At 34.0% G+C, this 12291-nt stretch overlaps 1 protein-coding gene across 39 annotated transcripts in view; it reads left to right on the top strand.

Annotated features, from left to right (window-relative positions):
- Window positions 1–12291, top strand: part of CLASP2 (cytoplasmic linker associated protein 2) — a 175116-nt gene that overhangs the window by 114162 nt on the left and 48663 nt on the right. For 14 of the 39 annotated variants that reach the window (XM_082348306.1, XM_082348310.1, XM_082348302.1 and 11 more), the window contains 3 exons: window positions 5406–5576; window positions 6156–6263; window positions 10987–11093. In XM_082348306.1, coding sequence (XP_082204432.1) covers window positions 5406–5576; window positions 6156–6263; window positions 10987–11093 — 386 coding nt within the window. Of the gene's footprint in view, window positions 1–2745; window positions 2773–5405; window positions 5577–6155; window positions 6264–9960; window positions 10024–10986; window positions 11094–12291 lie in introns of all 39 variants that reach the window. The other 25 variants (XM_082348318.1, XM_082348329.1, XM_082348297.1 and 22 more) reach the window with 3 other exon arrangements.

Below are 12291 nucleotides of genomic sequence, written 5' to 3' on the forward strand. Positions count from 1 at the left end.
CACTTAGAAAGAAAAACTTCATCTGCTATTCAGACTTTTGCATGGAGATATTTTAAATAGCACAAATCTTTTAACATTAAGGTTTTCACAGTCTACTCAGAAACTTGTAAATGTGGAAAATTGTGCTTTTTAGAGGCAAAATAATTGCCATATGTTAGCATCAGATCTGGTTGCATCTAGCTAATGTTGTTCAAGGGCAGATATGTGGTATCTTTGTACTTTCCCTAAAATCTGTTAGAATGCAGTTAGCATTTTTGGCAGGTATATACTGATTCATAAAGAGGAAACAAATTGAAATGACCAGTTTTGTTATATTCCTTTTTAAATTTAAGATTTATATTTTTGCAATTTCATTGGAAGCTGAGTTTCTCATAAACACAATTATTAAAAAGCACAATTTTGAATTCTAGGTAAAATGAATGATCCATTCCTATATATTCCAGAATAGTAATATATACACTTATGGCATAATTAATTTAAAAGAGTTCACATTCCTTCTTTATCAAGAGATTTTCCTTAGCACATACCTCTTAGAACAGGAATTTTTTCTAGGGAGGTAATTCTGGGGTTCTTCTATATACTTGGCCATTTTGGAAAGAAATAGATGTAGCTATCTTCCACTGTTGTTTAGGTGACTCTTCCAGGATATAGATGCCCAATTTGTCTGTTTTTTTAACTTGATTCTTGAATCGTGGAATCAGAGAAAGGAGCTGGGCTTAGAGGGGGTCAGGGCAGTGATTAGACAAGTCCGGCCTAGCAGATTCTCCTCTTTACAAAGTCAAAAAATCTAGACAGAGTAATGATGGGAGCACTCAACAAGAGTCCTAAAAATAAGCAGAAATGCTTAGTAAAATTAGTTTGCAAATTGAGGGTTATTTACAAATAGGAAAAAATGGCAAATGCCCTCTGGGTGAGAGCTCTTCTCCCAACCAAATTAGGAATAGATCATTCCACATTCTTCCCTGATCTTGTGTATTTTTAGGGTAACTGTTAAAGTAACTTAATCTTTAGGAGTATAGCATAGTAGTTTAGAGCCTTGCTATTCCAAATGGGGTGCCCAGACCAGCATCAGCATCACCTGGGAAATGTACAATCTCATGCCACCACAGATCTACTGAATTCAGTCTTTAACAAGATCATCAAGTGATTTGTGTTACAATCAAGTCTGAGAAGTATTGATTTAGATCATGGATTTGATCCATGGCTTTTCCAGGTTATTTAAAGTTGCTGTATTTCTATATACTTCTACTGTAACCAGTAAAATGAAGAGGATAATCTCACAGGATTGTTGTGAGAATTAAATTAGTATTTTGCCTGAGCACAAAGTATGTGCTCTATATTTTAGCTGGTGAAATTGATGTCCTTGTTTTTCTTAACCTAATGTCAACTGAATTTTATACTCCTATTGTGCACTTCTTTGTTGTTATTTCTTATGGCCTTCAGGAAACAAAAATAATGGTGAAGTTAGGAAATTTAAAGCAGAAAGAAAAATAAAGGTAGCAACCAGAAACTGTCTGTATCCAGCATCTTAAGGATAAAACAATTGTATATGAGATATTTTACTGAGTTCTCTTCTAAAGTAATACTAAGACTGAACTCATGGCAGAGATTCAAAGTGCTTTGTGTATGGTTTTTTAATATATTACTTAAGGAACTCCCTTTTAAGTATATTATAACTACTGATCACTTCAAGAGAATATAGAATAATTTTTTTACATTTGGTTTTTCACTTTGAAACCCAATCCACAATACTTGCAATCCTCTCCTAGAGTGTGAGAACATAATGATAGATTTTTAGACCTAGTAGGATTTTAAGATCAGAAGATGTTCCCACTATAAAATCACTTAGATTTTAAATCATATTGGTGAGGTTTTTGTTTATTTGCCTGCTTATTTATTTGAATGACTGTTTTTTTCATTTCAAATTCTTTTGAAAAAAGATATTGTGGCCTTGTATAATTTGATGCAAGTTTCTTTACACATATTTGCACAGAAATATTGCTGTGCTCTCCATCTTCACTTTGTTGTGAAGTAATTCATTAGGGTTTGCATGGTCTTTTCCATATTTTTATATCACCATTTAGGAAAAAAAAATCTCTTGGGTCACAGCAGGTATGTTCTGATGGCTAACCAAAAATAAATAAAAACAGACCCAGTGGAGAGACTTCCAGACTTAAATGTTTACGTAAATATTGTGTCTTTTGTTGTTGGTAGTGACTGATTATGTACAAATGATTGTACAGCCTGTCAGAAATTTTGTCTCTCCACCCCACCCCCTACTGTTTGGTTTTTTTTCCCTGTGTGTCTTAAGAAAGATAAAACCTGTAGCTTTTTCATGTAATTTTTCTTCAGCTAGAAGATGTTGTAGTTCTTCCTTACCTGTAGTTTTAAATTAAATGTTTAAATTATAAAAATTTAAACATTTAATTATTTAGATTTTAGGCTATCAATAGAAGAAAAGCTGAAGAATTTACATTTACTTTTGCACCTTCATTTCATCTGCTTTGTACATGAGTGTCTGATTTCAGTTTATCAGCTAAAAACTACTAAATGTTCTGCTTTTGTTACAGACATCAATGGTTTTGGGATTTTTTTTTAAAGTTTGCTTTTTTTGCTTTAGAATTTTTTATTTTCTAAGAACTGACTAAAGCTTTCTTATTTCCATCTGCCATTCATTTTAAATCTGCTTCTTCCCTCTTCATGGATTATAACCCTTACCCTAATTCTGCCTTTACACTTGTTCAGGATCACAATCTGCTAATACCATTGGTGGTAAGAATATATAGACTTTATGTGTGCATCTGTTGTTTGATCACCTATTTTCATTATCAAGAATGGGTTCTATTCAGCAGAAATTCTTAACATTTAATATTATATCATTCTGTAGCCATTATTGGGGTAAAAATCACCAGTTATGATTTTTCTTTGACCTGTCCTTATTTATTACCAAAACCCTGGATTTTTAAAATTATCCATGTTGATGCCACAGGTGTAAACATTCAAAAACAAGGAGCTTTAGTAATGCCTTGAAAACATCTCATAAAAAGTATAAAATGGTAATTTGAAAACTTTAGGCAGCACAAGAGAAATTAGGTATCTAATTTCAAATTTCATAAATTAGAGTATTTTCTAGTAGCATGCTATTCCCTAGGTACATCATACTCTCTTTCATCAACTATGTGGTTTTCCTAGAAGAAATAATTAGCCTTGGTAGTTCTTTTGCTGGAGAAAGAGCCTTGATATTTTCTTCTAAGTATAAATAATTCCAAAATGGGTTGTAGGCACTGGAATTAACACGCTGTTGGTGGGGGCCGGGGGAGGGGCTGCGGCCATTGGAGAAGAGCGGGTAATGATTAACACTGCCAATTTTATTTCCCAGGAGAGGGCATGAATGAATTTAAATATATAGAGAGTGAGCTTGCATAGTTTTGATAAATTCAATAAATCTAGAATAGGTAGCGTGATTACTCTGCTTCTATACTGTATGTTTCCTCTCTGCTGAATAGATCCACATTTCAAGGAATTCTCCAGTCTCCTACCAACACCGTCACCCCCTAAACTTACATTAGTTTTAACAGAATAACGTGTTGTATGTGTTCAGTTCATAATTTACTCTTTTTATATTGTTGCAAGTGTTCCCATAAAATATTCCATCAGCTTATCTTGCATTGTGAGTTTGTAGCATGTTGGGTGTTTGGGTGTTTTGGTGTGTATGTTTAGTTTAGATGCTGCATGGAGAAAATAGGTGCCTTGTGAGTATCTCTAAGGTTATAACTGAAAGAAACTTGATTTAAAGATTCTTCACCTGAAATATCATGAAACAATTCAAATGAGTCATCATTTTAAAGTACACTTGTATAATTTCCCTGCAACAATTTAGAATTCCTTCTACACAGATAATAAATTGCTAATGTCATCGTAAACATTGATTTGTTTTACAGTATTGCTATAACCAGCGGAAGATGAGTTTCATTTTGTGTGCTAATAAAGTTTAGGAATTAAGCATGAGTTTAAATTGTATTCAGGAAGACCATGCCAAGAAAACGGTAGCCAGGGTCACAGATTAGCAGCCCATGAACCACATTCAGCCTGCCTCTATTCATGTATTATTTGGTCTACACAACATGATAAAAATCAGGAAATGTCAAAGCTTTCATTTAAAAAACAAAAAAGTCCCAAAATGTAGCCAGTATTACCTCAAGACAGAGCTGGCTTGAACTAAAAAGTCACCACTCCCTGCCTCACACTCAGCACTGCTCCCTGGTTGATGTTCCCTGCTTGTCCCCATTGGCTTTGAGTCTTTAATCTTTGCTCTGTGGAAGTGAAGTGTCATTGGGTAAGATTACACCAGGTGAGCAGTGACTGTGGAGAAGTTCCCAACAAAGAGGAAATGTTGCTTTCATGAAGTTTTATTTAAGTGCAAGTTTAACTTTTATAATGCTACCATCCAGAATCTAGAGTTAAATTATACCTTGGAGTTATCTAGTTCATTTTCCTTTTCAATGCAGACAAAAATGTTTTGATTGACAAGGAGCTTATCCCTTTAAACACTAACGCGTGCAATTCTAGTTTAAAAGCGTGTTTCTTAACTTTTTTTTTAACTCTTACCCCAATCTCTGAGATTTTGTCCAGCTCCCTTTCTCTATCCCTGACCACGTATCCTTTGTCTTCCAAGACTGAAAATCACTGGTTTAGAAAGGGTCTGCCGCCTTTGACATTTATTTGCCCATTAGTCGTGTTTTACCCTCAGTATACATCTCCTTGGCAGACTGGCCACCCAAGACCCCTTTGCTATTTGAAGGCAAATAGCAAAATGCAAGTTTCTTTTTCAGCTGGCCCAACTTTGTAAACATTTAAAATTAAATCTTGTAAAAATTTAAAAATATACATAGTTGCAAGATAACCTTGTTATGCCCATTTAGAGGCATCTCAGCAGGCATACTTTTAACAGGAAGCACATTTTCATTACCATATTCTTAACAAAAATAATAACAGTAATAGAATTATTAATTTTTTCCTTTTAAATGTATAGCTTTAATATATAGCATTTTAACATATAGCTTTAGCTGCATGAAATGTATTGTTAGATAAGTTATTTCTTTGGAAATCTTTTCTACTATTTATGTTCTGAAAATCATAATAGTGTTGTCCTTATTAAACATAGCATCTTATACTCCCCAAACTGAAAATATATTTACATGATTTACCATTCAATCCTAGTATATATAGTATACCTTTTTATTCCAGGTTTTGAGTATATATAAACCTTCCTCAGTCTAATTCCTTTGAACTTAGAACTGCCATTCTATCACAGTTTTCTCAGGTGCACTTCTTGAATTTTTATCCTTTCAACAAGTTCTCTTGGAGTTCACATCTTAACATTTGTATGTGTGTTTGGTGTTTAGCTGGCAGCCGGTCTGGGTCTCCGGGCAGAGTTCTGACCACAACAGCCCTCTCCACTGTGAGCTCTGGTGTTCAAAGAGTCCTGGTCAATTCAGCCTCAGCACAGAAGAGAAGCAAGATACCACGAAGCCAGGGCTGTAGCAGAGAGGCTAGTCCATCTAGGCTCTCAGTGGGTAAGATTTTTGTGCAAAACTTGGGACCTTGTATTTCTTTAGTATTTCGGGCATTGAAGACTTCAATTTAGGCACTTTAAGTTAGAGGAAAACAACTTAAAATTCAAGGACAACTGAAATATAGGTTAAAAATGGAATTAGATATCTTATCTTGAAAGTATAATTCATTTATATTTTAAATCTTTTCATTTTAGTAAAATATCATTTTACTCTTCTAATCACATACAAACTAGAAGACTGTATTCAAGAATTTTAACGGTATTCCTGGTAATGCTTCATCAAGAAAAATTTCTTCTCAACCTTAGAAAAAACTTATTTATTAGTTTTTAAGAAAGAAAAGAATAGGGACTTACCTGCTGATCCAGTGGTTAAGACTCTGCGCTTCCACTGCAGGGGGCATGGTTTCGATCCCTGGTCGGGGAACTAAGATCCCGCATGCTGCATGGAGTGGCCAAAAAAAAAAAAAAAGAAAGAAAGAAAGGAAAGAAAGAAAGAAAAAAAGAATAAAACCAAAATATCAAAAATACAAACTCTATCTCCTGTTTACTCCCCTTCTGTGCTGCTGTTGCTTCATACCAGCCCGAAGCAGTCGTATTCCTCGACCAAGTGTGAGTCAAGGGTGCAGCCGGGAAGCCAGTCGGGAGAGCAGCAGGGATACGAGTCCTGTTCGCTCTTTTCAGCCCCTTGGTAAGTGTTTGGGCAGGTGTGAGGCAAATTGCTTTCCTGTTGTGTTCCTACCATCTGATAACCTCAACACACCCTGGATTTAGTTGATGATTTCTTCAACTGTATCTTTTCCTCTATCTCTTTTCTGTCTTTTTGAAGACAGTCAGAAGGAAATTGTATGTTTGGGCAATTCCTTTGACATTTATCTGTCTTAAATGAGCAAGTTAGACATTGGATAAACAAATTGCCTTCATAATCAAGTAAATATCATACAGATTTAAACTACAGAATATTGAATTCAAGATTTTTCTTAACAAAATCTCCCTATAAAATTTAAGGACAATATTTAAATATTTACTCTTAAGTGAAATATGGACTATTTAGTTTGATAAAAATAAAAACTTTTGTCCTTTTTAGCAGAAATATTAACATTTCACCTTAGATATTTCAGATTACTAGAAAGAATGCCACAAAATAATATATGAACTACTTATTAAAATGGGAGGGATTAACATTTTTACAGTATTTTACAATTTAACGTTTCTCATGCATTAGCTTATATCATGTCATTGCTGTGAAACCTGCCTGTCCCTGATTATAGAGATTGTATTATACCCTTGATTATAATACTATATTTACCTCAATTATAAAAATATTAAATGATTTTTAAAAAACTAAATATTTTAGAGTAATTGGAGAGGCAGAATTTTTTATGTTGAAAATCTTTAGAATTTCTGTGTGGTCCTCAGCATTTTAACTAATACTTTGTTTATATGCACTTACCTATAGCCATTTCAGGTTTTTTCTTTTAATTCCATAAAATGTAGGTTATTGTAACACTTAAGAGAGTTGCACTTCAGACTTTGTGACACTTAATGTAGAGCATAGTTCCACTCATTATTTATTGGAATTATTATTTCCTTCAATAGACACATTAGTATAGAATTTCTAGAGGTTAATTTCTAGTTCTTTGGGCCATTTGGCTCAACTATATCACTACTAGACTATCCTGTACTGACCCTTTGAGCTAGGAACTCAGGCAGGGGTATCCTCAACCCTTGTTTGTGTTCCAGTCCCAGGTGCCAAAGAGTTTCCTTCTGTACTTTGCCAGAGGTAGATTTAGTTCATGTACAATATACAGTAGGCTTAGTCTGTAGAGTATCTGTGTATGTGTGTGTATACATGCACACACACATACATATACATATATATATGGTACATCCTCATGCATATATGTTTAAAAATGAAATAAATCTTACATTTGTATAAAGTAAGCATGCCACCTTGAAGAGTCAAAGGAAGCAGAGTGGGTGTGTGGTAGTTAAGAGCATGTGTTCTCGGGTCAGATGGCCTGGTTGATACCCCAGCTCTGTAGCTGTTTTATATCTGGGTTTTTCCTTATCTGTAAAGCTAGAATAATAATAGCATGTAGTTCTTAGCATTGATTTGAAGACACTGTAAAGGAGAGAGTACATGAAAACTGTCCCTCAGAGCAGTGTTTGCACACGGCGAGCACGTGGTTATCACGGTCATCGTCACTGCTGCAACTGCTCTTCCACGTCTTCCCCCTGGAACAGTGCTTGCTTACCTACAGTTAGTTGTGTTACACATCAGTGGCGAGGATCTTAGATTTTTTTAACGGTATAATACTTACCTTTGTATAATGTAGAATTAGTAGAAAATGTGAGATATCAGGAAGATACAAAAATAGGTTTCTGTACCGTTTAAACCTGTGCAATAGTCAGAGATTAGAGGAAATTTATAACCAACTTCTAATTACTTAAAACATAAACATGTTAATATGCCTTTTTTTTTAACATCTTTACTGGAGTATAATTGCTTTACAATGTTGTGTTAGTTTCTGCTTTATAACAAAGTGAATCAGAATGTATACATACATCCCCCATGCCCTCCCTTTTGCTCCTCCCTCCCACCCTCCCTATCCCACTCCTCTAGGGGGTCATGCCTATTTTTAAAGAGATACGTTGTTCAGTCATTGATCTAGATTTACCTCAAAGCCACCATTTGGCAATTTAAATCATTTAAATTTTATTATTAAAGGAGGTAGTTTTCCCAATTGTGATGAAACATCCTATTTGGTTTAAAGGTGGTTAAACCTTTTAATCATATAGTTTTAGAAGAATTGAATTTTATAGCCCTTTATTTACATATGGATATTGCATAGTAAAGGTAGCACATTAGTCCTGTTTATTACACAGAGATGAAGATAGCATTCCCAGAGATCAGGTTGTCCTTTTCATTCCCATTTTCTGCCATATTTGCCTACATTTTTCTCTTTCTTTATTTGGTGAATCCTTTTGTCGCCTCTGACTTGAATATGGCCATTCAGCAGATGAATCCCATAGCTTGCCATTTATTCAGTTGTAACACAAGGCCAGCATCAGGGCCCTAAAACTCCAGAAATAAATCAGAGCTAAACAAAGATGAACTCTGGAACTCACACTCTTAGTTTCCATCTGTTTCTGGAACCAAGATTCAAAAAAAGGCTTACATTATTACAAGCACGTGAGTGTTATCTTCAGCCACAGATAGCTATTGATTTCAAAAGGTTTTCAAAATTTTTTCATCTATTAAAGCATTTCCATATTGCTTCAACTCTTCCTTATCATTTTAGAAATTATTCTGTTGGGTTAAATTAAAACTATATATTAGTATGTTTTACTAATGATACCCATCACCTTTCAGGGTCTGTTAAACATTTTATGCAACATTCTCTCTTTAATCCTATCTCTCAATCTTTTTGATCATTTTCTTATTCATTAAGGTCCTGTGGCAAAGGAAAGAGTAATTCATGTAATAAAAGTATTTTAACTGTTCTCATTAATATATCTGAAGCAGAGTAACTTTTAAAATGAGTAATATGTTTCATTAAATAATAAAATGATTTTTTCCTGGCTTATTTGTTTGCACGTGTAAGAAAAAGACTGACTTTATGATGTTATGAAAATCAGGATTTTAAGATCTAAAATTTTAAATATCCTAAATTTAGATTTAGAGAGATGTCATAAATATAAGGAGAAGTCAGAAGTTTCTAGGTTTTTTGATTAAATTGTTAATACTCCCCTTTTTTGGTGCTCAAAATGTGCTTTGATATTTAAATAATCTACTGAATGCAGAATTTATATACTGTGAACCATTATAGAAAACATTTATGTTAACATAAATGAGGTATGTTATCTTTTGAACAATGTAAAGATGGTATGTGTACTATTTAAGAGCAAAGACCTTGAAAGACTACAGATACTGAGGTGTGGCCTTGATCAAATTAATTAACTTTTCTCTGTGCTTTAGTTTAGCTATTTGTAAAATTGAATAGTAACAACTGCCTCACTGGGTTCAGGATTAGAGGAGATGGGATTATTATTGGTTACTATTTACCATAGTGGTTTTTTTTTTTTGAAACTACAGTGTTCATTTTTTTGTCTCATGCTTGTACTTTTGACATTTCCTTCCATTTGAATACTTACTTTTTTGTCTCCTGTGAGCTTGTCTGTCCCCTTAGGTGTAAGATCTGTTGTGTGTCAAGGAAGATATTGCAATGCAAGTGTTCAGTTGCCCTAGTCTAAGGCAATATTCTGATCCTTAACTATTAATAGTAATACCAATGTGAACTAACTCTCCTTGCCTGACTGTAGTGCTGCCACTATTCCTTGTTTCTGTAGTAATAGATGAGGTTTGTATGGTCCTGTTATTCCAGCCTCCAGACACCATTCCAGATCTACTGGTGCCCTCTACGCCCCCGATGTGTATGGGGCCTCAGGTGAAGGATGAGTACATTTTCACTATCATCTGTGCATTCATCTTAAGTTTTTTATCCTTGTCAGTTTCCATTGAGTAATCATGTTTTAAAATTGATTTGTTTTATTTACATTTAATTTGTTGGAGAATAAGTCATTTGTGGGTTTTTTAAAAAATTTTCCCCCAAGTAACTTTTTTCCCTTCAGCAATCTTACTTGAACATTTTTCTCACTGGAGATGGGCATTTTTCTTTTGTATAACCTAAGTTATGTCATTTTAAAATATAAAATTGTTTTATGTTCTCAGTTATGTACTTCATCTTTGTATATATGTTTAAAAAAAAAAAACCAAAATGGTGGATGAAGTGTTTTAATTGTAAATGATGATATATTGTAGAAAGTAGTTGAGAGGAAGAACCCATCTATGGTTTGTCTTTACATACCTCAGAGTGTCGGGCAATAGTAGGTCCTTGACAAATATCTAATAATACATCTTAGTTACAGAATGAATCAGCCTATCTTGAAGGAGAAGGGATAATAATTGGAGGGGTTTTCCCTTGTAAATTCCTGGCGTTCCTTCGTTGAGCTCCGTAATCGTTACTGGTTTGAGAATTGATCTTTGTTCTGGGCTGCTCTGTGGCTCAAGCAAACAGATGAGATTTGCCTGACTGATAGAGCTAGATTAATTACAGGGCTATAGACTTGCAAGCCCTTAGTTGGCCAGCCATGCTTTCTTCTATCTTCTGGTGAAAAGTATATCATAGCTACTATTCTTTAAATTTACTTCCCACACTGTCAGTGAATTTAATTGCCTTTGGCCTTTTATTTGACCAAAAATAAATGTACCCAGAGAATACACTATTGCTTTTAAAATGCTTTGCCCCATTGGTTTTTTTTTCCTCCTCTTAAGGATCTTAAAGTTTCCAACGTGACCCTGTTACATTTATGGCTCTCTCAAAGCTATTTTCCTTCTTCTGATGAATTAGGTCCAGGGTATGGGATCAGCCAATCAAGCCGACTGTCATCCTCTGTCAGTGCCATGCGAGTCCTGAACACAGGTTCCGACGTGGAGGAGGCAGTAGCAGATGCCTTGGTACTTTTCTCCATTTCCTTATCTTTACAGATGTTCCAGCTGTGAAACTAATGTATGAGTGAGCCAATCCACAAGTGTGGGAAAGGAGATGGGAAAATTCTTGTGGATTAAATCTAGGAAGATCAAATGTGGGCAATGTAAAAAGGAAAACAGTATAATTAATTCTTGATCTTTATTAATTGCCAAATTTTTAAGCCAGGGCCCATAGTAATTGATGGGATGTCAGGAATATAAATATTGATATTGTTAATATGGTGATGTTTTTTATGCACTGTAATACACTGAGAATAAAGGCAGATAGATTAGTATATAAATATGTACACTACAAGTATGTAATTTCAAGTTTAGCTTAACCTTGGCTATTTAGGGATTGTTTTAGTTTGGGGTACGGTTTTGTTTAGTCTTTTACTTATTTGTATTTTCTGAGCTGAGAGAAAGTACAACTTCAAAACAAATTATATTTAAGATATCTTTCTGGCTCTTTATACCTGACACATTAAACAGTGAGGCTTAAAAACATAATCCGTAGATCTATGATGGTTTGTCAGAAGAGTGTTGTGCAGATATCTCTGTAGTTTTTCTCACTTAAAATTATGAAGGAAGTATTAGAAACAGTGATTTTAATGGGCTTTTGCCTTTTTCCCAAGTCAGTTCAACATGATAATTTCTCTTTCAAATTATGATATTAATCCTATATTTGAGAAGTAAGCATTTACTCAGTTTTTTACACAGAACTTATAAAGGTGTCATCTTTGTTTTGAAATTTAAAAATACATTATGCCTTTTAAAACCACATATCACCTCTTAACCAGTGTTGATAAGATATTTGCCACCTATATTTGAAAACCAAGTTTTTAAAAATATTCATTGATCATAGCTGTAATATATTAAATGTAATCACATGTAGTTCTGTTCTAACAGTCTGTATGTGCTGAATTTTTCTCTTTACCTTAGCCATCTGATTTTTCTAATCAATATAACTAAGTAGGAACTTTGTTCTCTTGAGCTTGGGACATATTGATCACATCTTGTTCTGGTGATATTAAATTAGTCATACGTTTTAAATTTGCTATTCCTCATCAGTGTATTTCTCAAATTATGCTTTTTAGTTTCTTGTAAGTGTATGATTTACTAGTTAAATTCTGCTCACATAAATTTTATGAATTGAATGGATTATTCTTGAACTATTACTTGTCAT

This window comes from Balaenoptera borealis (assembly GCF_965194805.1).
Source record: "Balaenoptera borealis genome assembly, chromosome: 12".
Classification (NCBI taxonomy): Eukaryota; Metazoa; Chordata; class Mammalia; order Artiodactyla; family Balaenopteridae; genus Balaenoptera; species Balaenoptera borealis.